Here is a 25261-nt window from a genome sequence, read left to right as displayed (position 1 = left end):
TTTAAATGATAATAATAATGAAATTATTGTATACAGTGCTCAGGTGCACCACAACTTGTCAAAAAGTGCATATAAAGCATATGCAGTAATGTACAAATGTTTGGGAAGCGAACAGTGTATGAGTCAAATACATGTTGCGTGTGTATTGAGGGGAGAAAATCAGGTGTAGTGTTGGTGAATCTCAGAAAGCGTGGAAGTTTTGAAGGATGCAGTGCTCCGACAACTAACAACTGATGCCGGCAGTGTGTTCCATGCTTCAGCAACTCTCAGCATGAAAAAATGTTTCCTAAAGTCATGGGAGCTGTGCTGTTTTCTGACTTTGTAAATATGTCAATGGGTGTTAGACGGGTGGAGTTTGAAAAGGTGCTCAGAGTTATTGTTTGTAAGATGGTTGATAATTTTATGGGTGTCTGCCAAGTCAGCTGCCAGACGTCAGAGTTTCAATGTGTCCATGCCCAGGGAAGTAAGGCGTTCAGAATATGGCAAATGCCTGATGGAGGGTATTCTCTTGGTTGCACGTCGCTGAACGGTTTCCTGACGATTAATATCCTGGGCAAGATAGGGGTTCCAGACCGGTGATGCAAATTCCACGTGAGGTCTTACCATAGCTGTATAAAGCCGCAGATAGATAGCCAGAGAGCGGCTCACAAAGGATCATGATCATCGTTGTTGTGGTTTAACGTCTGTCTTCTAATGGATGGGAAGCACTCCGTCAGTTACGACGACAAGGGTTCCGGTTGATCCGATCAACGGAACAGCCTGCTCGTGAAATTAACGTGTAAGTGGCTGAGCACTCCACAGATACGTGCACCCTTAACGTAGTTCTCAAGGAGATTCAGTGTGACACAGAGAGTGACAAGGCCGGCCCTTTGAAATACAGGTACAACAGAAACAGGAAGAAAGAGTGAGAGAAAGTTGTGGTGAAAGAGTACAGCAGGGATCACCACCATCCCCTGCCGGAACCTCGTGGAGCTTTTAGGTGTTTTCGCTCAATAAACACTCACAACGCCCGGTCTGGGAATGGAAACCGCGAGTCCGCTGCCCTAACCACTGGGCCATTGCGCCTCCACTGTCTTCTAATAATGATGATGATAATGATGATCTTTGCACATGAGAATGAAAATGGTGATTTTTTCCCAAATACAATATGGAGACCACGTTGTCATTGTTGTTTAACGTCCACCTTCCAAGCTGACATGGGTTGGATGGTTTGACAGGACCCGGCCAGGAAGAAGCCTGCACCAGACTCCTGTGTCTGTTTTGGCAGAATTTTTACAGCTGGAAGCCCTTCCTAACACTAACCACTCAGCAGAATGGACCGGGTGCTTTTTACATGGCACAAGCACAGGTGACGTCAGTTTTGGCAAGGTTTTTACAGCTGGATGCCCTTCCAAATGCCAACCACTTTACAGTGTGGACTGGATGCTTTTTTACTCACACAAGCACAGGTGAGGTCAGTTTTAGCCAGGTTTTTACAGCTGGATGCCCTTCCAAATGCCAACCACTTTACAGTGTGGACTGGATGCTTTTTTACTCACACAAGCACAGGTGAGGTCAGTTTTGGCAAGGTTTTTACAGCTGGATGCCCTTCCAAATGCCAACCACTTTACAGTGTGGACTGGATGCTTTTTTACTCACACAAGCACAGGTGAGGTCAGTTTTAGCCAGGTTTTTACAGCTGGATGTCCTTCCAAATGCCAACCACTTCACAGTGTGGACTGGATGCTTTTTTACTCACACAAGCACAGGTGAGGTCAGTTTTGGCAAGGTTTCTACAGCTGGATGCCCTTCCAAATGCCGACCACTTCAGTGTGGACTGGATGCTTTTTACGTGGCACAAGCACAGGTGAGGTCAGTTTTGGCAAGGTATTTACAGCTGGATGCCCATCCTAACACCAACCACTCAGCAGAATGGACCGGGTGCTTTTTACGTGGCACAAGCACAGGTGAGGTCAGTTTTGGCAAGGTATTTACAGCTGGATGCCCTTCCAAATGCCAACCACTCAGCAGAATGGACCGGGTGCCTTTTACGTGGCACAAGCACAGGTGAGGTCAGTTTTGGCAAGGTATTTACAGCTGGATGCCCTTCCTAACACCAACCACTCAGCAGAATGGACCGGGTGCTTTTTACGTGGCACAAGCACAGGTGAGGTCAGTTTTGGCAAGGTATTACAGCTGGATGCCCTTCCTAACACCAACCACTCAGCAGAATGGACCGTGCTTTTTTTACGTGGCACAAGCACGGTGAGGTCAGTTTTGGCAAGGTATTTACAGCTGGATGCCCTTCCTAACACCAACCACTCAGCAGAATGGACCGGGTGCTTTTTACGTGGCACTAGCACAAGTGAGGTCAGTTTTGGCAAGGTATTTACAGCTGGATGCCCTTCCAAATGCCAACCACTTTACAGTGTGGACTGGATGCTTTTTACATGGCACAAGCACAGGTGAGGTCAGTTTTGGCAAGGTATTTACAGCGGCGAGCTGGCAGAAACGTTAGCACGCCGGGCGAAATGCGTAGCCGTATTTTGTCTGCAGTTACGTTCTGAATACAAATTCTGCCAAGGTCGACTTAGCCTTTCATCCTTTTAGGGTCGATGTAATCGACTTAATCCGTTTGTCTGTCCTTGTTTGTCCTCTCTGTGTTTAGCCCCTTGTGGGTAGTAAATTATTTACATCAAAAAGGTGCTTTTCTTCTATGAAAATCCCTATTTTTTATGATTTTTTGACTGCTGTGTCGCCATTTTTCGGTGTATTTCAACCAGAAAAATGTTCACTTAAAGAGAATAACAAACTACATAATGCAAAATTTTTATTTTCTAAAGGGTCGAAACAAACCCGAGCAATGCTGGGCGATAATGCTAGTTGGTATATAAAACTGATTTTATATACAGCAGTTAATGTTAATGAAATGTCAAGTCATGTATATTGATATATCTAATTTCTTCAGTAAAAGTGTGAATACAGAGGTAGACATTTTGATGGTGGGGACGCTGGCAACGGGTAGCTATGCCATCGGGAACTTCAGTTCCTGGTAGGGCCACCCAAAGCGGATTGGTCTAACATCAAGTGGTATTAGGGCCACAACGTGACAGACGGGGCGGGGCTCTGGTGAAAATCCTTGGGGTGTCTGTTTCGGCAACCGGCGGCTCCTTGGTCGTTCTGTCCCTGTGTCTGCGGCAAACAGGATGTCTCCACATGCGGGATTGTTGGGGACCGCTTGTGAAATTCAAATTCCCACAAAAAACTTCTTCCACTACCATGGTTCGAGATGTCTCGAGAGTGGTAGAAGAAGCTGACTCAACTCGCCCAGGGTGAATGTCGCCACAAGTACAAGTAAGTAGTCACTATTTAAGTTTAATTCTAGTGACAATTCAACACTATTTCAAGGGAGATAAATCAGAGAATTCCCTAACATTTCAAGGGAGATACATCAGAGAATTCTCTAACATTTCAAGGGAGATAAATCAGAGAATTCTCTAACATTTCAAGGGATAAATCAGAGAACTCTCTAACATTTCAAGGGAGATACATCAGAGAATTCTCTAACATTTCAAGGGAGATAAATCAGAGAACTCTCTAACATTTCAAGGGATAAATCAGAGAATTCTCTAACATTTCAAGGGAGATAAATCAGAGAATTCTCTAACATTTCAAGGGATAAATCAGAGAACTCTCTAACATTTCAAGGGAGATAAATCAGAGAATTCTCTAACATTTCAAGGGAGATAAATCAGAGAATTCTCTAACATTTCAAGGGATAAATCAGAGAATTCTCTAACATTTCAAGGGAGATAAATCAGAGAATTCTCTAATATTTCAAGGGATAAATCAGAGAATTCTCTAACATTTCAAGGGATATATCAGAGAATTCTCTAACATTTCAAGGGAGATAAATTAGAGGATTCTCTAACATCTCAAGGGATATAAAACGCAAAACTCTCAAATGTTTCAAAGAAATTTTTAATGCTTCAAGATTTTCCAGAGTTCCTTGTTTCTAGGGAGATTATCAAAGAACTCTCTATGACATCAAGGGGAGATTATTATAAAACTCTCTAACTTTTTAATGCTTTTTAATGCTTCAAGGGATACAACCAAACTGTCCTCTAATAAAACATCTGGGAATCATAATATTTTCGGAAACCATGTACTTCAAGTGATTTTGCCCTTGATCTCCGTATTGCCATATATGGCAGCTGAACTATTTTGGAAGCCACCATTTTCAACGAGTAGTCACCTTCTTCGCTGTCATCTTTGCAACAAAGATACAAGATGGAGCTTCCGTAGAACGCGAAGAAGGCGTATATGGGTATGATTATCAGGGTGAGTGTTGTCAGCCAGCTGAATCCCTGAAAGGATACAAGAAATAAGGGGTTTCAGGATTAGAAAAATAGAAAACAAGCATCGTCTCACTCTCTCTATTAATCTATCTATCATCATCATCATCGTCATCTCACCACCACCACCATCATCGTCAGCATTATTGTCATCCTCATATTGTTATCATCATCATCATCATCATTGTCAGCATCCTTGTCATCATCATCATCATTATCATTGTCAGCATCCTTGTCGTCATCATCATCATCATCATCATTATCGTCAGCATTATTATCATCATCATTATCATTGTCAGCATCCTTGTCATCATTATCATCATCGTCGTCGTCAGCATTATTGTCATCATCATCATTGTCAGCATCCTTGTCGTCATCATCATACTGTCATCATCATCATCATCATCATTGTCAGCATCCTTGTCGTCATCATCGTACTGTTATCGTTATCATCATCATCATCTTTGTCATCATCATCATCATCGTCGTCAGCATTCTTGTTGTCATCATCATCATCATCGTCAGCATTCTTGTCATCATAATCATAATGTCATCATCATCATCATCGTCAGCATTCTTGTCGTCATAATCATGTCATCATCATCATCGTCAGCATTCTTGTCGTCATCATCATCATCATATGTCTACTCTACAGCAAGGCCCTTGCTCCTGTCTCTCCATCACACGCTAACGTCTCATAACCTGGTACAAAGCCACCTCTTGTAATACTACACAATCGTTCTATATACGTAGGGGACAGGGTTCTTGTATCAGAAGTTTTCTGCTGACCTCACAAGGTGCAGATTCTACAAACAGAGCTAACAGTACACTCTGTAGAGGGGGTCACATTGGGAAGGGCATCCGGTCATAGAAATCCAACCAACAAGAATATCGGAGCTTAATGCATTCCAGATCCTCTTGAGCCATCATGATGGTATGGAAGACAGACATTTAATGATGATGATGATAATGATGATGAGGAGGAGGAGGAGTGGCTGTGTGGTAAGTAGCTTGCTTACCAACCACATGGTTTCGGGTTCAGTCCCACTGCGTGGCACCTTGGCCAAGTGTATTCTACCATAGCCTCGGGGCGACCAAAGCCTTGGGAGTGGATTTCGTAGACGGAAACTGAAAGAAGCCCGTTGTATATATATATGTGTGTGTGTGTGTGTGTGTGTGTGTGTGTGTATGTTTGTGTGTCTGTGTTTGTCTCCCACCCCCACTATCGCTTGAAAACCGATGCTGGTGTGTTTACGTCCCCGTCACTTCACGGTTCGGCAAAAGAGACCGATCCTAGCATTGCTTGACAACCGATGCTGGTGTGTTTATGTCCCCGTCACTTAGCGGTTCAGCAAAAGAGACCGATCCTAGCATTGCTTGACAACCGATGCTGGTGTGGTTACGTCCCTGTAACTTAGTGGTTCGGCAAAAGAGACCGATAGAGTAAGTACTGGGCTTACAAAAGAATAAGTCCTGGGGTCGATTTGCTTGACTAAAAGGCGGTGCTCCAGCATGGCCGCAGTCAAAAGACTGAAACGAATAAAAGAATGATAAAAACACACACACATATTACACGAGGGGTCGCTGAAAATTCCCTGGTTTTGGGTTAAAAGAAAATACAGAAGGATCATTTAATTATGATTTCATTCATCATATTCCCCTCTCAGGTTCACACACCTGTTGCAGTGGTCCTTCAATTTTTCTAAGCCCTGTAAAAGAACTCAGAAGGTTGGGCCTCCAACTAGGCCTTTCATTATACCCTTAAAGCCAGGAGTGGAGGCGCAATGGCCCAGTGGTTAGGGCAGCGGACTCGTGGTCATAGGATCGCGGTTTCGATTCCCAGACCGGGCGTTGTGAGTGTTTATTGAGCGAAAACACCTAAAAGCTCCACGAGGCTCCGGCAGGGGATGGTGGTGAACCCTGCTGTACTCTTTCACCTGTGGAAGCGCAATGGCCCAGTGGTTAGGGCAGCGGACTCGTGGTCATAGGATCGCGGTTTCGATTCCCAGACCGGGCGTTGTGAGTGTTTATTGAGCGAAAACACCTAAAGATCCACGAGGCTCCGGCAGGGGATGGTGGTGAACCCTGCTGTACTCTTTCACCTGTGGAGGCGCAATGGCCTAGTGGTTAGGGCAGTGGACTCGCGGTTTCGATTCCCAGACCGGGCGTTGTGAGTGTTTATTGAGCGAAAACACCTAAAGCTCCACGAGGCTCCGGCAGGGGATGGTGGTGATCCTGCTGTACTCTTTCACCACAACTTTCTCTCACTCTTACTTCCTGTTTCTGTTGTACCTGTATTTCAAAGGGCCAGCCTTGTAACACTGTGTCACGCTGAATATCCCTGACAACTACATTAAGGGTACACGTGTCTGTGGAGTGCTCAGCCACTTGCACGTTAATTTCACGAGCAGGCTGTTCCGTTGATCGGATCAACCGGAACCCTTGTCGTCGTAACCGACGGAGTGTCTCCACCAAAGCCAGGAACTTTTCAGCACCCACCCCTATGTATGCTGGGCCAAATAATGAAAGTTTCAGATAGGGTTACAGCTCAATTGATCAGGATGAGATGCAATTTGGTTTTATTCCTGAGAAGAATACCACAGACACCATCTCCCTAGTGAGATAGCTGCAGGAGAAGTATCTGGCCAAAAGTAAACCATTGTACATTATTTACATTTGACGGATATTTGTCCTTATCTTCTTTGTTGTTAACACAACATTTCGGCTGATATACCCTCCAGCCTTCATCAGGTGTCTTGGGAGAAATTTCGAATCTGGGATCTCATTCCTAAGGTATTTTTCGATGTTATTATTATTCAGGCAGTGAGCTGAATAGTAGTAGTAATAGTAGTAGTAGTAGCAGCAGCAGCAGCAGATGCAGTAGTAGTAGTAGTAGTAGTAGTAGTAGTAGTAGTAGTAGTAGTAGTAACAACAACAACAATAACCAGGCAGTGACCTGAATAATAATAATAATAATAATAATAATGATGATGATGATGATGTTAACACAGAAAAATACCTTAGGAATGAGAACCCAGGTTCGAAATTCCCCCAAGACACCTGATGAAGGCTGGAGGGTATATCAGCCGAAATGTTGTGTTAACAACAAACAAGATGAGGACAAATATCCATCAAATGTAAATAATGTAAAAAATTTACATAATTCCTCATCTCTTAACCCTTTCGTTACTGTATTTATTTTGAGATGCTGTGTGTTTCTTTCAATTAATTTTAAATATAACATAGAAGTTAGTAAAATAGCATAGTTATCATTAAGCTAGTGTTAGGAACATATATTGTGACTAAGGTTTGGTGGAAGATTTTAATTCAAAACTTATCAAAACAAGACATTTGTACTACAGAGCCAGAGGCAGTTTCAGCTGGGTTAGTAACAAAAGGGTTAATTCAGACTACTTTCTGAGTTCAAATTCCGCCGAAGTCGACTTTGCCTTTCATCCTTTCGGAGTCGATTAAATTAAGTACCAGTTACGCACTGGGGTCGATGTAATCGACTTAATCCCTTTGTCTGTCCTTGTTTGTTCCCTCTGTGTTTAGCCCCTTGTGGGTAGTAAAGAAATAGGTATTTCGTCAGCCGCTACGTTCTGAGTTCAAATTCCGCCAAGGTCGACTTCGCCTTTCATCCTTTCGGGGTCGATTAAATAAAGTACCAGTTACGCACTGGGGTCGATGTAATCGACTTAATCCCTTTGTCTGTCCTTGTTTGTTCCCTCTGTGTTTAGCCCCTTGTGGGTAGTAAAGAAATAGGTATTTCGTCTGCCGTTACGTTCTGAGTTTAAATTCCACCGAGTGGCCCCTTGTGGGCAATAAACAAATAAGAAGTAGATGAGTGGGTTATTAGAGCTGGACAAGCCATGTATGGCAGTGTTGTCAGGAGGGTGGGAGTTAGAGAGAACACAGCACAGTGGATATGATGGCTTAATGGGAATGGGGTCATCACAGAAAAAGGCCAAATGACTTGTTTGACTGACCAACTTCTGGTGCAAAGTTGTCTTGTACTATAAAATAGCAAAAAAACAAAAACTCCAAACCACACCTAGAATTCCATTCATTTTTAGGTTTTTATCGTACTTCCTGTCCTTGTTTTTAGTTAGGAAAAACTATTTTCTCAGGAAGACACGGAGATGCGGACTAGTTCTTTCTCCTTCTAATTGTCATCACTAGCAACTTCCCTGCCACCACCAACAACACTGCCACCGTCACCACCACCACCGCCACCAGCATCATCCATCACCACCACCACCGGCACCACCACTGCCGCCGCCACCACCACCACCACCACCACCACCGTCACCATCATTTCCACAGTCATCAGCAGCAGCTGCAGCCTCATACATACACATCGTCTCAACTATAGAGCAATGCTAAGGCAGAAAAACACAAATACACACATACATACCAACACACACACACACACACATACAGAGGCTTCTTTCCTTTTCTTCTGTCTAACCAAACCCACTTAGACAAGATTGGTCAGCTGGGGCAGAGAGCCGAAAGCATTTACTCAAAGTACCAAACAGTGGTACCAAGACTAACACAAGACTTAGAAACATACTTCTGAACCACACACAAACCATTATTTTCCGACGTGGAGGCACATGGCCTAGTGGTTAGAGCAGCGGACTCACGGTCGAGGGATCGCGGGTTCGAATCTCAGACCGGGCGATGTGTGTGTTTATGAGCGAAACACCTAAGCTCCACGCAGCTCCGGCAGAAGGTAATGGCAAAACTTCTGCTGACTCTTTCGCCACAACTTTCTCTCACTTTTTCTTCCTGCATCTTGCAGCTCACCTGTATTGGACCGGCGTTCCGTCAAAGTGGGGAACCTATACGCCAAGGAGACCAGGAAACTGGCCCTTATGAGCCAGGGATGGCTCAAGAAGGAACAAACATATATATATATGTGGAGGCACATGGCCTAGTGGTTAGGACAGCAGACTCGCAGTCGAGAGATCGTGGGTTCGAATCTCAGACCGGACAATGTGTGTGTTTATGAGCGAAACACCTAAGCACCGGGCGGCTCCGGCAGAAGGTAATGGCGAAACTTCTGCTGACTCTTTCACCACGACTTTCTCCCACTCTTTCTTCCTGCATCTTGCAGCTCACCTGCGACAGACCGGCGTCCCATCCAGGTGGGGAACCTATATGCCAAAGAAACTGGGAAACCGGCCCTTATGAGCCAGGCATGGCTCGAGAAGGAACAAAATATGCTGACAACTGTTACAAAGAATTCAAAATTCCATTTTACATGGAACAGAAAAAGATACAAGTAGTCTGAATTAACCCTTTCGTTACCAATCCGGCAGAAACCGCCTCTGGCCCTGTAGTACAAATGTCTTGTTTTCATAAGTTTTGAATTAAAATCTTTCACTAAACCTTAGTCATAATTTATGTTCCTAACACTAGCTTAATGATAACGAAAGTATTTTACTAAATTCTTTGTTATATTTCAAATGAATCGAAAGAAACACCAAGCATCTCAACAGAAATATGGTAACAAAAGGGCTAACAAATTAATTTAACCCTTTTCATACCAACTCTTCTGAAACTGCCTCTGGCTCTGTAGTACAGAGTTTTGAATTAAAATCTTCCACCAAACCTTAGTCACAATTTATGTTCCTAACACTAGCTTAATGGTAATTAAATTATTTTACTAAATTCTTTGTTATATTTAAAATAATTGAAAGAAACAGAGCATCTCAAAATAAATACAGTAACGAAGGGGTTAACAAATGGTTATTTTAAACCTTCTCATACCAGCCTGTCTGAAACTGCCTCTGGTTCTGTAGTACAATTATCTTGTTTTCATAAGTTTTGAATTAAAATCTTTCACTAAACCTTAGTCATAATTTATGTTCCTAACACTAGCTTAATGATAACGAAAGTATTTTACTAAATTCTTTGTTATATTTAAAATTAATTGAAAGAAACACAGAGCATCTCAACAGAAATAGGGTAACAAAAGGGTTAACAAATGATTATTTTAACCCTTTTCATACCAACCCAGCTGAAACCACCTCTGGCTCTGTAGTATAAATGTCTTGTTTTCATAAGTTTTGAATTAAAATCTTCCACCAAACCTTAGTCACAATTTATGTTCCTAACACTAGCTTAACCCTTTAGTGTTTGCATTATTCTACCAAAATTAATCCCTTTTTATCCACATTGCCTTGAACTAATCAGGCATTATATTGGTGCTATGAGATTTTGATGAGGTAGCTGTTAATTTTAAAAATGACATTGTAGGGCTGGTGTGAGAGACCAGATCTGGCCAGTTTGAACATAAAACAGGCAGAATACTTTTGGCTGGATATGGCCAGTTTAAATGCTAAAGGGTTAATAAAAACTAAGTTATTTTACTAAATTCTGTTATAATTTAAGTAATTGAAACACAGAGTATCTCAAAATAAATACGGTAACGAAAGGGTTAAATGTAATTTTTCTATGTTGATGGGACCTGAAAATGCCATCTTCTCTGAGAAGCCACTTTAAAATAGTTTATCTGAGATACTTGTCACAAGTGCAATGTTTAAGGACAAGTGGACACTTAAGTGTCCACTTAAGTATGACCAGTGATCTTAAAACAGGCTGATAAGACCTTCTACTGGTAGCATGTCAGTTTCGGCAGGGGATGGTGGTGATCCCTGCTGTACTCTTTCACCACAACTTTCTCTCACTCTTACTTCCTGTTTCTGTTGTACCTGTATTTCAAGGGGCCGGCCTTGTCACTCTCTGTGTCACGCTGAATATCCCCGAGAACTACGTTAAGGGTGCACGTGTCTGTGGAGTGCTCAGCCACTTACACGTTAATTTCACGAGCAGGCTGTTCCGTTGATTCGGATCAACCGGAACCCTCGTCGTCGTATCCGACGGAGTGCTTCCACCAGCATGTCAGTCAATACTACCTGTTCCATGGTCAAGTGTTGGGCGACTAAACCAATTAAGCCCCACCACTCCCACCACTTGTGTAGCTTGTTACTCTTGGGAGGAAGGGGCCTGGACACTGAACAGGACTGAAAACAAAACCTGTAAAAGGGCAGGTGAGCTGATGTTGTTGTTGTTGTTGCTAAGCAACAAGAAGGGTAAGGGTGATTAGGTGATGGTCTAGGGCTTAGGGGGCGGGAGACACCAAACCCTCTTTTATTCTTTTACTTGTTTCAGTCATTTGACTGCGGCCATGCTGGAGCACCGCCTTTAATCGAGCAACTCGACCCCGGGAGGACTTATTCTTTTTGTAAGCCCAGTACTTATTCTATCGGTCTCTTTTGCCGAACTGCTACGTGACGGGGACATAAACACACCAGCATCGGTTGTCAAGCAATGCTAGGGGGACAAACACAGACACACATACACATATATATATACGACAGGCTTCTTTCAGTTTCTGTCTACCAAATCCACTCACAAGGTATTGGTCGGCCCGGGGCTATAGCAGGAGACACTTGCCCAAGATGCCATGCAGTGGGACTGAACCCGGAACCATGTGGTTGGTTAGCAAGCTACTTACCACACAGCCACTCCTTGGAAAAAAAAAAATCGTTGGTCGTATTGTTACAGACGAGGGCTCTTCAATGATGCCCAACACCACTGGGAGGTGGCCCTCAAAGTCGCTGGAAATGGAGATCTCCAGGTCCAAATTCTTGAACGGCAGATGATGAGCTGCTTGTGGACCAACGGCCATCCAGTTGGGGCTATGTGGAGGCACATGGCCCAGTGGTTAGAGCAGTGGACTTGCGGTCGAGGGATCGAGGGTTCGAATCTGAGAGCGGGCGATGTGTGTGTTTATGAGTGAAACACCTAAGCTCCATGAGGCTCCGGCAGAAGGTAATGGTGAACTTCTGTTGACTCCTTTGCCACAACTTTCTCTCACTCTTTCCTCCTGCATCTTGCAGCTCACCTGCGACGGACCGGCGTCTCATTCAGGTGGGGAACCTATACGCCAAGCAAACTGGCCCTTATGAGCCAGGCATGGCTCGATATATATATATATATGTATATATAGTGGAGGCACATGGCCTAGACTTACGGTCGAGGGATCGCGGGTTCAAATCTCAGACTGGGTGATGTGTGTGTTTATGAGCGAAACACCTAAGCTCCATGAGGCTCCGGCAGAAGGTAATGGCAGATTTCCGCTGATTCTTTTGCCACAACTTTCTCTCACTCTTTCCTCCTGCATCTTGCAGCTCACCTGCGACGGACTGGCGTCCCGTCCAGGTGCGGAACCTATACGCCAAGCAAACCGGCCCTTATGAGCCAGGCATGGCTCGAGATATATATATATATATATATATATATATATATATATATATATATATATATATATATATTATATATATATATATTATATATATATATATAATATATAATATATATATATTATATATATAATATATATATATGTATATATATATATATATATAATATATATATATAGATATATATATATATATATATATATATATGTATATATATATATATATATATATATATATATATATATATATATATATATATATATATATAGGCATGTAAAAAGCACCATCCGATCGTGGCCGTTTGCCAGCCTTGTCTGGCACCTGTGCAGGTGGCACGTAAAAAGCACCCACTACACTCACGGAGTGGTTGGCGTTAGGAAGGGCATCCAGCGGTAGAAACACTGCCAGATCAGACTGAGCCTGGCGCAGCCTTCTGGCTTCCCAGACCCCAGTTGAATCGTCCAACCCATGCTAGCATGGAAAACAGACGTAAAACGATGATGATGATGATATAGTGGAGGCACATGGCCTAGACTTACGGTCGAGGGATCATGGGTTCCAATCTCAGACCGGGCGATGTGTGTGTTTATGAGCGAAACACCTAAGCTCCACGCAGATCCGGCAGAAGGTAATGGCGAAACCTCCGCTGACTCTTTTGCCACAACTTTCTCTCACTCTTTCCTCCTGTATCTTGCAGCTCACCTGCGACGGATCAGTGTCCTGTCCAAGTGGGGAACCTACACACTAATGAAACCGGGAAACCAGCCCTTATAAGCCAGGCATGGCTCAAGAAGGAACGAACAAACAATGGGGGGTAGTCAATGGCAAACCTCCCCAATGTCTCTGCCAAGGAAACACTATGAGAAAGTTTGAAAAAGTGGTGGAAGCACTCCGTCGGTTACGACGACGAGGGTTCCGGTTGATCCGATCAACGGAACAGTCTGCTCGTGAAATTAACGTGTAAGTGGCTGAGCACTCCACAGACACGTGTACCCTTAACGTAGTTCTCGGAGATATTCAGCGTGACACAGAGAGTGACAAGGCTGGTCCCTTTGAAATACAGGTACAACAGAAACAGGAAGTAAGAGTGAGAGAAAGTTGTGGTGAAAGAGTACAGCAGGGATCACCACCATCCCCTGCCGGAGCCTCGTGGAGCTTTAGGTGTTTTCACTCAATAAACACTCACAACGCCCGGTCTGGGAATCGAAACCGCGATCCTACGACTGCGAGTCCGCTGCCCTAACCACTGGGCCATTGCGCCCCCTTAGAAAAAGTAACACTAAGGCTTCAACCAATGGTAGAACTCGCAATTAATCAGGAAGACTTTTATAGTAGCGTCACCAATGCACTGCAAGAAGCACACAATACATGGTGATGAAAATGGCTGAGTGGTAAGTAGCTTGCTTACCAACCACATGGTTCCAGGTTCAGTCCCACTGTGTTGCACCTTGGGCAAGTGTCTTCTACTATAGCCTCGGGCCAACCAAAGCCTTGTGAGTGGATTTGGTAGACGGAAACTGAAAGAAGCCCATCATATATATATATATACATATATAGGCATAGGAGTGGCTGTATGGTAAGTAGCTTGCTAACCAACCACATGGTTCCGGGTTCAGTCCCACTGCGTGGCACCTTGGGCAAGTGTCTTCTACTATAGTCTCAGGCCAACCAAAGCCTTGTGAGTGGATTTGGTAGACGGAAACTGAAAGAAGCCCATCGTAAATATGTATATTAGATTTATAAGCCCCTAAAATTCACTCCATAATTGTCCACAGGCATATGGCATAGTTGTTAAGAGCATGGGGTCGATAAATTAAGTACCAGTTACGCACTGGGGTCGATGTAATCGACTTAACCCCGTCACAAAAATGAAAATAAAATAGTGTAATAAACACTTTCGGGGGTCAATTAAATAAGTACCAGTTACGCACTGGGGTCAATGTAATCAACTTAATCCATTTGTCTGTCCTTGTTTGTCCCCTCTGAGTGTAGCCCCTTGTGAGTAGTAAAGAAATAGGTATTTTGTCTTGTCTTTACGTTCTGGGTTTGGATTCGGCTTTCATCCTTTCGGAGTCGATAAAATAAGTACTGGTTGAACTTTGGGGGCAATGTGATCAACCCTAACCCCTTCCCCAAAATTGCTGGCCTTGTGCCAAAATTTGAAACCAATATATATTAAGAGAAATATCTACCTTTGTAACTTTCACATAAGTAGATATATCTCTCTGGACTTTGAAATACCGCCAACGCAATTGAAAGACTTCATGGCAAGTGTAACTAAGAAAAGAAAAGAAAAAGAAATAATATATATATAATAAAATATTAGGGAATAAATCCAAACTTACAGGGAAAAATCAGATTTAGGATTAAATCCAATTTTATAGTAAAATATATTATATTATATTATATTAAATTAGAGAAAAAAACCACTATTAGGCAAATCAAACAATGAAAAACATAAGCCAATATATAAAATTAATTAATTTATATTATTTTAAATATATATCAAAAGTATTAAAAGTTTAATAAAAGATAAAGAGTAAAACACTACGATTGTTTCATGGCTGTACAATTCGTAATAATTCGAGTTATGGTTACAGTCAATCTTCAGGTTAATTGAAATATTTATCTTAGCGAGGTTTATATACCAATAATAATAAAGAGTAAAATTAATTAATTAATTAATTAGTAATTAATAATTCCACCAAGTAGTATTCGGCATGTTAAAAGGACCATTTTCGGTAAACTTAAACATTATTTTTTATAATTATGAGTATAATTTTAATTAGGGTTCAGCAAAAAATTTGCTTCGCCACATACTGAACTTTAGAAATAGCAGCCAAAGAACTTAGCTATTTCTTCTACTATAAGAAGAAACTCGTAGGCATACATGAATTGTTTTGAGTATACGTTTGTCTGGGAGTTTCTTCTTATATTAGAAGAAATAGCTAAGATCTTTGGCTGCTATTTCTAAAGTTTGGTATGTGGCAAAGCAAATTTTTTTGCTGAACCCTAATTATAATTATACTCATAATTATAAAAAATATATATATATAGGCACAGGAGTGGCTGTGTGGTAAGTAGCTTGCTAACCAACCACATGGTTCCGGGTTCAGTCCCACTGCATGGCATCTTGGGCAAGTGTCTTCTGCTATAGCCCCGGGCCGACCAATGCCTTGTGAGTGGATTTGGTAGAAGGAAACTGAAAGAAGCCTGTCATATATATATATATGTATGTATGTGTGTGTTTGTGTGTCTGTGTTTGTCCCCCTAGCATTGCTTGACAACCGATGCTGGTGTATTTATGTCCCCGTCACTTAGAGATTCGGCAAAAGAGACCGATCGAATAAGTACTTGGCTTACAAAGAGAATAAGTCCTGGGGGTCGATTTGCTCGACTAAAAAGGCGGTGCTCCAGCATGGCCGCAGTCAAATGACTGAAACAAGTAAGAAGAGAAAAAGAGAATACCGACTTTTTATTTTTGGCAGATTTCCTCCAATTTATCTGGGCCAAGATAATTATTTTCGTTCTATTGATTGGGGTTTTGTTTTAATTAAGAGATTAGTCTGTGTCTTATTCTCCGTTCGCATTAACACTCTGGGCTGTTGTTGTAGTGCCCCTCCCCCACTCGCTCACCCCCCCCTGCTTCTGTCTTAAGTCTTCCTGACTCACACGATGGTGATGTCATCAATAATAATAATAATAATAATATAATAATAATAATATAATAATAATTATAATAATAATGAGTGACATCATGGTTTATTGCTGTGATAAGGCGGTGAGCTGGCAGAAACGTTAGCACGCCGGGCGAAACGCTTAGCGGTATTTCGTCTGCCGTTTACGTTCTGAGTTCAAATTCTGCCGAGGTCGACTTTGCCTTTCATCCTTTCAGGGTCGATGAATTAAGTACCAGTTACGCACTGGGGTCGATATAATCGACTTAATACCTATGTCTGTCCTTGTTTGTTCCCTCTATGTTTAGCCCCTTGTGGCTAATAAAGAAATAGGTTTATTGCTGTGAGAAGTATGGTAGGCCCACGGTCAGTGGTGGTGGTCACCAATCACACAAATTGGAGTGGCACCTGTCGACAGAAGGCGTGTTGTTCTTTTATCTCCTACTTCGGTGCTATTATTGTTTCACACACACACCCTTTCATATGCACACTCTCACATACACACTTTCACACACACATACACAAACACACTCTCTCCTTTCTTTCTCTCTCTCTCTCTCTCTCTATATATATATATATATATATGTGAGTGTGTGTGTGTGTGTGTGTGGCCTGCTCGCTTTGAAGGCTAAAACAATGCTTAGCACATTGTGACCAGCGATGTGTAGCAACATCTGATAGCCTGGTTGGTCACAGTGATATGTATATATATGTATATATATATATATATATATATATATATATATATATATATATATATATATATATATATATATATATATATATGATGAAGGGGATTTTTCCTTGTGTAGTATGTCCTGTTGTAAAAAAATGGTTTTTCCGTTTTCGTTTCTCGTTGAGTTCTACGTCTATTTGTGGTGTCCTGTACACACGTATATATATTTATATATGCATGTATATATACATGTAGATGTAGGTACGTACATATATGTTTGTATGTATGCATATATTTTATTTATTACACTATATATATATATATATATATATATATTGTTTTTGGATTTGGTTTGCAAGATTCTTTATGTGAGTTTGTGTGTTGAAGCATATTCTGTTGTGTCTGGGGAGAGTCATTCTCTTTTAGTGCCTTATAATTTAACACATTCACCGGTAAAATTTCCACTTATTTCTTTTTCATTATTTTAAAAAATATTTTTCAAAAAATTTTCATTGCATCTTGCAACCTTTTCAATAGTCTTGAAAAGGTTGCAAGACGCAAGGAAAATTTTAGAAAAATAATAAAGAAATAAGAGAAAATTTTACTATTGAGTGTGTTACATTATAAGGCACTAAAAGAAAATGACTCTCCCCAGACACAACAGAATATATATCATCATCCTCATCATCATCGTTTAGCATCCGCTTTTCATGCTAGCATGAGTTGGACGATTTTGACTGAGGGCCGGTGAACCATGTGGCTGCACCAGGCTCCAATCTTGATCTGGCAGAGTTTCTACAGCTGGATGCCCTTCCCAATGCCAACCACTCAGAGAGTGTAGTGGGTGCTTTTTACGTGCCACCTGCACAGGTGCCAGGGGAGGCTGGCAAACGGCCATGATCGGATGCTGCTTTTTATGTGCCACCGGCAGGAAGGTCAGGCGAGGCTGGCAACAGCCATGATCGGATGGTGCTTTTTAGGGGCCACTCGCACGGAGGCCAGTCGGGGTGGCGCTGGCAACGGCCATGTTCGGATGGTTCTCTTACGTGCCACCGGCACTGGTATCACAGCTACAATTTCCATTGATGTTGATCGATTTTGATTTTGATTTGATTTGATGTATATATTACTCTCTCTCTTTTACTTATTTCAGTCATTTGACTGCGGCCATGCTGGAGCACCGCCTTTTAGTCGAGCAAATCGACCCCGGGACTTATTCTATTGGTCACTTTTGCCGAACCGTTAAGTGACGGAGACGTAAACACACCAGCATCGGTTGTCAAGCAATGCTAGGGGGACAAACACAGACATATATATATATATACATATATACGACAGGCTTCTTTCAGTTTCCGTCTACCAAATCCACTCACAAGGCTTTGGTCGGCCCAAGGCTATAGTAGAAGACACTTGCCCAAGGTGCCACACAGTGGGACTGAACCCGGAACCATGTGGTTGGTTAGCAAGCTACTTACCACACAGCCACTCCTGCGCATATATATATATATATATATATATATATATATATATGTATATATATATCTATGTATATATATATATATTTTGCCTATGTGAGTTACGAGTATTGCTGTCTGTGGAGATATACTGTAGTAGAAGAATTAGCAGTTTTGACTGTTATTTCTAAATTTTCGGTATGTGGTGAAGCAACTTGTTGCTTGACCCTTAATTATGTTTATATATATATATATATATATATATATATTACCCACTACACACATTTTTTTCTCTCCTTGTGTTTTCTGTGTCCCTTTCTGTAGAAGAGCATAGGCTCGAAACGTAAAAGACTTTTGCTATTCCTGAGCATTATACTAATACATCTGCTTGTTTTGTACACCACCTGCCTTCGTCTTTTGCTTTTTGCGTAAACTCTCCCTATATATATATATATAAGTAAGAAGATATGATTTGAGGAAAATTCAGCTGTTATCTCTAACCATTCAAGCTAGCAAGGAAAGACTCTATAACTGAAATGGTTATTTATAAGTGGTAATAAAAGTCAGCAAGTTGTACTGGAATTTTATCTATAATTTTCCAATTACTCTTTTACTTGTTTCAGTCATTTGACTGCGGCCATGCTGGAGCACCGCCTTTAGTCGAGCAAATCGATCCCGGGACTTATTCTTTGTAAGCCCAGTACTTATTCTATCGGTCTCTTTTGCCGAACCGCTAAGTGACGGGGACGTAAACACACCAGCATCGGTTGTCAAGCGATGTTTTGGGGACAAACACAGACACACACATATATATACATATATACGACAGGCTTCTTTCAGTTTCCGCCTACCAAATCCACTCACAAGGCATTGGTCGGCCCAGGGCTATAGCAGAAGACACTTGCCCAAGATGCCACGCAGTGGGACTGAACCCGGAACCATGTTGTTGGTAAACAAGCTACTTACCACACAGCCACTCCTGGGTATGTACGTATATATGTATCGAGCTGGCAGAAACGTTAGCACGTCGGGCGAAATGCGTGGCCGCATTTCGTTTGAACCCGGAACCATGTGGTTGGTTAGCAAGCTACTTACCACACAGCCACTCCTGCGCATATATATATATATATCATCAACATCATCATCATCATCGTTCAACGTCCGTTCTCCATGCTAGCATGGGTTGGACGGTTCGACCGGGGATCTGGGAAGCCAGAAGGCTGCACCAGGCTCATCTTATCTAGCAGTGTTTCTACAGCTGGATGCCCTTCCTAACGCCAACCACTCCGTGAGTGTAGTGGGTGCTTTTTACGTGCCACCTGCTCATATATATATATATATATATATATATATATATTTTGCCTATGTGAGTTACGAGTATTGCTGTCTGTGGAGATATATTGTAGTAGAAGAATTAGCAGTTTTGACTGCTATTTCTAAATTTTCGGTATGTGGTGAAGCAACTTTTTGCTAATCCCTTAATTATGCTTATATATATATATATATATATATTACCCACTACACACATTTTTTTCTCTCCTTGTTTTTTCTGTGTCCCTTTCTGTAGAAGAGCATAGGCTCGAAACGTAAAAGACTTTTTCTATTCCTGAGCATTATACTAATACATCTGTTTGTTTTGTACACCACTTGTCTTCGTCTTTTGTTTTTTTCGTAAACTCTCCCTATATATATATGAGTAAGCAGATATGATTTGAGGAAAATTCAGCTGTTATCTCTAACCATTCAAGCTAGCAAGGAAAGACTCCAAAACTGGAATGGTTATTTATAAGTGGTAATAAAAGTCAGCAAGTTGTACTGGAATTTTATCTATAATTTTCCAATTCCTCAACTTTTTTCGCTTCTATAAAACATTCTGTAAAATTTTAAAATTCATTTACCAATTACTGGAACTCTTGAAGAATGGAAACATACTTACGGAATATGCTTCACTAGATTTTCACACCAGACTCGTTCACCAGTGGTGATTTTAATACTTGATACGAGGGAGAAGAAAAACAAAATGAATTCGCATATGATGCTTATGAACACGTAGGAATGTGAAACCCTGCAAAAGAAAGAACAAATACACATGTTCACAAACAGATGGAATTATTTGGAGATTTTGATTCCACAAATCTTTACATATAAAACCGAAGTTGTGTGTGTGAGAGTCTGTCTCCGGTTTAGATTCCTAACTACTCCCACATTTTGCGGTGCAGTTTAACCAAAAGCGGGTATCTTATAGTCGTGATTCATATTGAGCCCTTCTGGGTATTAGCGCGCGTCTACGATGAGTCTACGATTTAAAAAAAAATCTACCATCACTTTATCGCATTTTTAATGCATTTTTTGCTCGGTTTATATAAGGGAAGTAACTCTCTAAAACTGTATTATTAAATCTCAGAACGTAAAAAGCTACAGTAACACCCCCCCCCTTTGTGGTTAGCCATATTGAGATGGCTATTATACTTTACATCTCTAAAAATGCTTATATAGTTATTTCCCTTACAAACCCAAACAACGCCGGGCGATACTGCTAGTTTATATATAAAACTGAAGTTGTGTGTGTGAGAGTCTGTCTCCTCCGATTTAGATTCCTAACTACTCCCAGATTTTGCGGTGCAGTTTAACCAAAAGCGGGTATCATATAGTCGTGATTCATATTGAGCCCTTCTGGGTATTAGCGCGCGTCAACGATGAGTCTACGATTTAAAAATAAATCTACCATCACTTTTTCGCATTTTTAATGCATTTTTTGCTCGGTTTATATAAGGGAAGTAACTCTCTAAAAATGCTTATATAGTTATTTCCCTTACAAACCTGAGCAACGCCGGGCGATACTGCTAGTTAGAGATAAAGAAATGTAATAATTACGGTAAACCATGACATCTAAGATGTGTGTTTTAATATTTTAAATTATACCAAAAAGATGCCTTCGCATTTAAGCTGACCAAATCTGGCCCAAATAGTCTACCAGTTTTATGCTCAGACCAGCCATATCTGGTCTCTCACACCTACCCTACAATGTACTTCTAAAAATAGACAATCACATCTTTGAAATCTCAAAGCTATGAGGTAATCCATGATTAACTCAAAACAATGTTAATTAATAAAATAAGCTTTACATTTGACATAGTAATTTGAATGCTAAAGGGTTAATGAAGTTATATTATGGAGGGGGTGACCAAGTGTTTGTAGGCCAGAGAACCAGCGGAAGCAAGTGGAGGCGCAATGGCCCAGTGGTTAGGGCAGCGGACTCGTGGTCGGAGGATCGCGGTTTCGATTCCCAGACCGGGTGTTGTGTGTGTTTATTGAGCGAAAAACACCTAAAGCTCCACGAGGCTCTGGTAGGGGGTGGTGGCGACCCCTGTTGTACTCTTTTGCCCCAACTTTTTCTCACTCTTTCTTCCTGTTTCTTGTCCTCGACTTCCTCCGCAACCACTGAGCCTGGATGTGCATTCATCCATCCGTCGACGCTCTCGGTGTCGAAGGTTGACCTGCTTCCTCTTCTGCGGGTCTTACGAATAGCAAAGGACCACGTTTCGGACTTCTCCCACTAGCTCTGGGATGAAGACCGCTTCGCTCAACAAACAAACAAACCAGCAGAAGCAAGACCAAGTGGTAATGGTGATGATGTTGGTGATGATGACAATGATGATGATGACGACGAAGATGATGGTGATGATGACGATGATGATGACAACGACAGCATGATAATCATGATCACAGTAATAGTGACGGTGAAGTTGGTGAAGATGATGATGATGATGAAGGTGATGATGATGATGATGATGATGGTGATGATGATGATGATGATGGTGATGATGATGATGATGAAGGTGATGATGATGATGGAGGTGATGATGATGGTGATGGTGATGATGATGATGATGGTGATGATGGTGATGATGAAGGTGATGATGATGATGGAGGTGATGATGATGATGGAGGTGATGATGATGGTGATGATGATGATGATGGTGATGATGATGGTGATGATGATGATGATAATGATAAAGGTGAGGATGATGATGATCATGATGGTGATGAAGATGATGAAATTGATGATGATGATGATGATGGTGATGGTGACGATGATGATGGTGATGATGATGAATTTGATGATGATGATGACGATGATGATGGTGATGGTGATGATGATGATGAAGGTGATGATGATGATGATGATGATGATGAAGGTGATGATGATGATGATGATGAAAGTGATGATGATGATGATGGTGGTGATGATGATGTTGATGATGACAATGATGAAGATGACGACGACGACGACAAAGATGATGACAATGATGATGATGACGACAACGACAGCATGACATTCATGATCACAGTAATAGTGACAGTGAAATTGATGATGATGATGATGATGATGACAATGGCGATGACAATGAGGACGAAATCCTATGTGAAATAAATCAACCATGAAGCGTGAATTCAACAACCGAAATCATATTCTTACCCTTCTTGATGGACCCTTCGTTTGAAGTGCAAATGCAGCCAGGCCCATATGAAACCGGACAGTGTGATGATAATGCTAACGGTCAAAGTGAACCAGCACTCTTCTTTCTTCCCCCATTCTGTGTGACCCTCGATCAATATGGTTTCGTTGCTTACAGCGGTCGGAACTATTTCGACGACCATCCGACTGAAGAAGGGACAACGCCACCGAAAATGCTTAAGCAAATATCCAAATGTCATAATTGTGACAGAACTGATCACCGACACGGAAAGTTCTAACACCACTAGGACAATACGGGCAGCCTCCAAACCGCGGTTGTAAATTCTTCGACTGGGTCTGCTCTGGATATATGGTATCATGGTAATTAATTGTTCAGGCACAACGAATAAATAACGAACATCTATGACAGGTTAATGTTGCAGTTAATATCACGATTGATATCGCAGAGCTGCTGCCTCTTCTGTATTTGGTATTTTGTTAATATGATGAATCTTGACCGAATGTGAGTACCTACAAAACAACATTAGATGCATGTATATATATATATAGTCTATTCCTAGATACAATAATGACAACAGGAATTTCTTCCATTTTCTTACTCCATTTAAGAAAAATTATATTCATGTGTCCTACTTGTTAAAATTCCATTTATTCATTTGTGCAGCTGATGATGGCACTGAATTTAAATTGATGTAATGATTGTGTTGTTCAATTAAATGGATATATGGTATCATGGTAATTAATTATTCAGGCATAATGAATAAATAACGAACATCTATCACAGGTTAACGTTGCAGTTAATATCACAATTGATATCGCAGAGCTGCTGCCTCTTCTGTATTTGGTATTTTGTTAATATGATGAATCTTGACCGAATGTGAGTACCTACAAAACAACATTAGATGCATGTATATATATATAGTCTATTCCTAGGTACAATAATGACAACATGAATTTCTTCCATCTTCTTACTCTATTTAAGAAAAATTATATTCATGTGTCCTACTTGTTAAAATTCCATTTATTCACTTGTGCAGCTGATGATGGCACTGAATTTAAATTGATGCAATGATTGCGTTGTTCAATTAAATGGAGCCGCTTGAAACAATGCGGTGTGTGAATACATATGTATATGTGTGTATGTATGTGTGTGTGTGTGTGTGTAAACAAACTTACAATATATGCATTTACACACACATATATATAAGCAATAATAAATCTCTAAGCAAGATATAAACTACATTAGCATCATCCCATATGGGTCAGCCACATTTAGGTGGCAAATATACTTCATGACATACATATATATATAAAATAAATAATAAATGCGCCCTTTTAAAGCCTAGCCTTGTTCATGGCATATGTGTTCCCCAGCTGGACGGGACGCCAGTCTATCGCAGCGTTACTCATTTTTGCCAACCAAGTGGACTGGAGCAACGTGAAATGAAGTGTTTTGCTCAAGAACACAACGCGTCGTCCGGTCCAGGAATCGAAACCATCGGACAAACGCCAACCAAGATGGTATGAATCATCCAAGTTTCACCTGCTAGAAATAGCAAGCCAAATGCTTTTAACCCTTTCGTTACTGTATTTAGTTTGAGATGCTCTGTCATTCTTCCAATTATTTTAAATATAACAAAGAATTTAGTAAAATAACTTAGTTATCATTGAGCTAGTGTTAAGAACATTAATTGTGACTAAGATTTGGTGGAAGATTTTAATTCAAAACTTATGAAAACAAGACATTTGTACTACAGAACCAGAGGCTGTTTCAGTTGGGTTGGTATCAAAAGGGTTAAATATAACAAAGACTTTAGTAAAATAACTTAGTTATCATTAAGCTAGTGTTAGGAACATAAATTGTGACTAAGGTTTGGTGGAAGATTTTAATTCAAAACTTATGAAAACAAGACATTTGTACTACAGAACCAGAGGCTGTTTCAGTTGGGTTGGTATCAAAAGGGTTAAATATAACAAAGACTTTAGTAAAATAACTTAGTTATCATTAAGCTAGTGTTAGGAACATAAATTGTGACTAAGGTTTGGTGGAAGATTTTAATTCAGAACTTATGAAAACAAGACATTTGTACTACAGAACCAGAGGCTGTTTCAGTTGGGTTGGTATCAAAAGGGTTAAATATAACAAAGACTTTAGTAAAATAACTTAGTTATCATTAAGCTAGTGTTAGGAACATAAATTGTGACTAAGGTTTGGTGGAAGATTTTAATTCAGAACTTATGAAAACATGACATTTGTACTACAGAACCAGAGGCTGTTTCAGTTGGGTTGGTAACAAAAGGGTTAAAGCAGATCCTAATACTGGATGTTCAGGAACCAAATGAAGGGCAGATTTTCAATCTGGT

General features: G+C 41.0%; 1 protein-coding gene across 1 annotated transcript; it reads right to left on the bottom strand.

The window, feature by feature from the left end:
* Nucleotides 1-3946: 3946 nt before the first annotated feature.
* Nucleotides 3947-23376, bottom strand: LOC115229466. Its single transcript, XM_029799810.2, has 4 exons — nucleotides 22898-23376; nucleotides 20354-20482; nucleotides 14803-14887; nucleotides 3947-4346 (listed from the first exon to the last, which is right to left on the bottom strand). The coding sequence occupies exons 1-4, from the start codon at nucleotides 23254-23256 to the stop codon at nucleotides 4104-4106; spliced, it is 816 nt and encodes a 271-aa protein (XP_029655670.1). The 5' UTR covers nucleotides 23257-23376; the 3' UTR covers nucleotides 3947-4103.
* Between the last annotated feature and the right edge of the window lie 1885 nt (nucleotides 23377-25261).

The sequence above is a fragment of the Octopus sinensis genome, unplaced genomic scaffold, assembly GCF_006345805.1.
Source record: "Octopus sinensis unplaced genomic scaffold, ASM634580v1 Contig12743, whole genome shotgun sequence".
NCBI classification, from domain to species: domain Eukaryota; kingdom Metazoa; phylum Mollusca; class Cephalopoda; order Octopoda; family Octopodidae; genus Octopus; species Octopus sinensis.
Note: the sequence above shows the minus strand (reverse complement) of the source record. Positions and strands in the feature narration are given on the sequence as shown.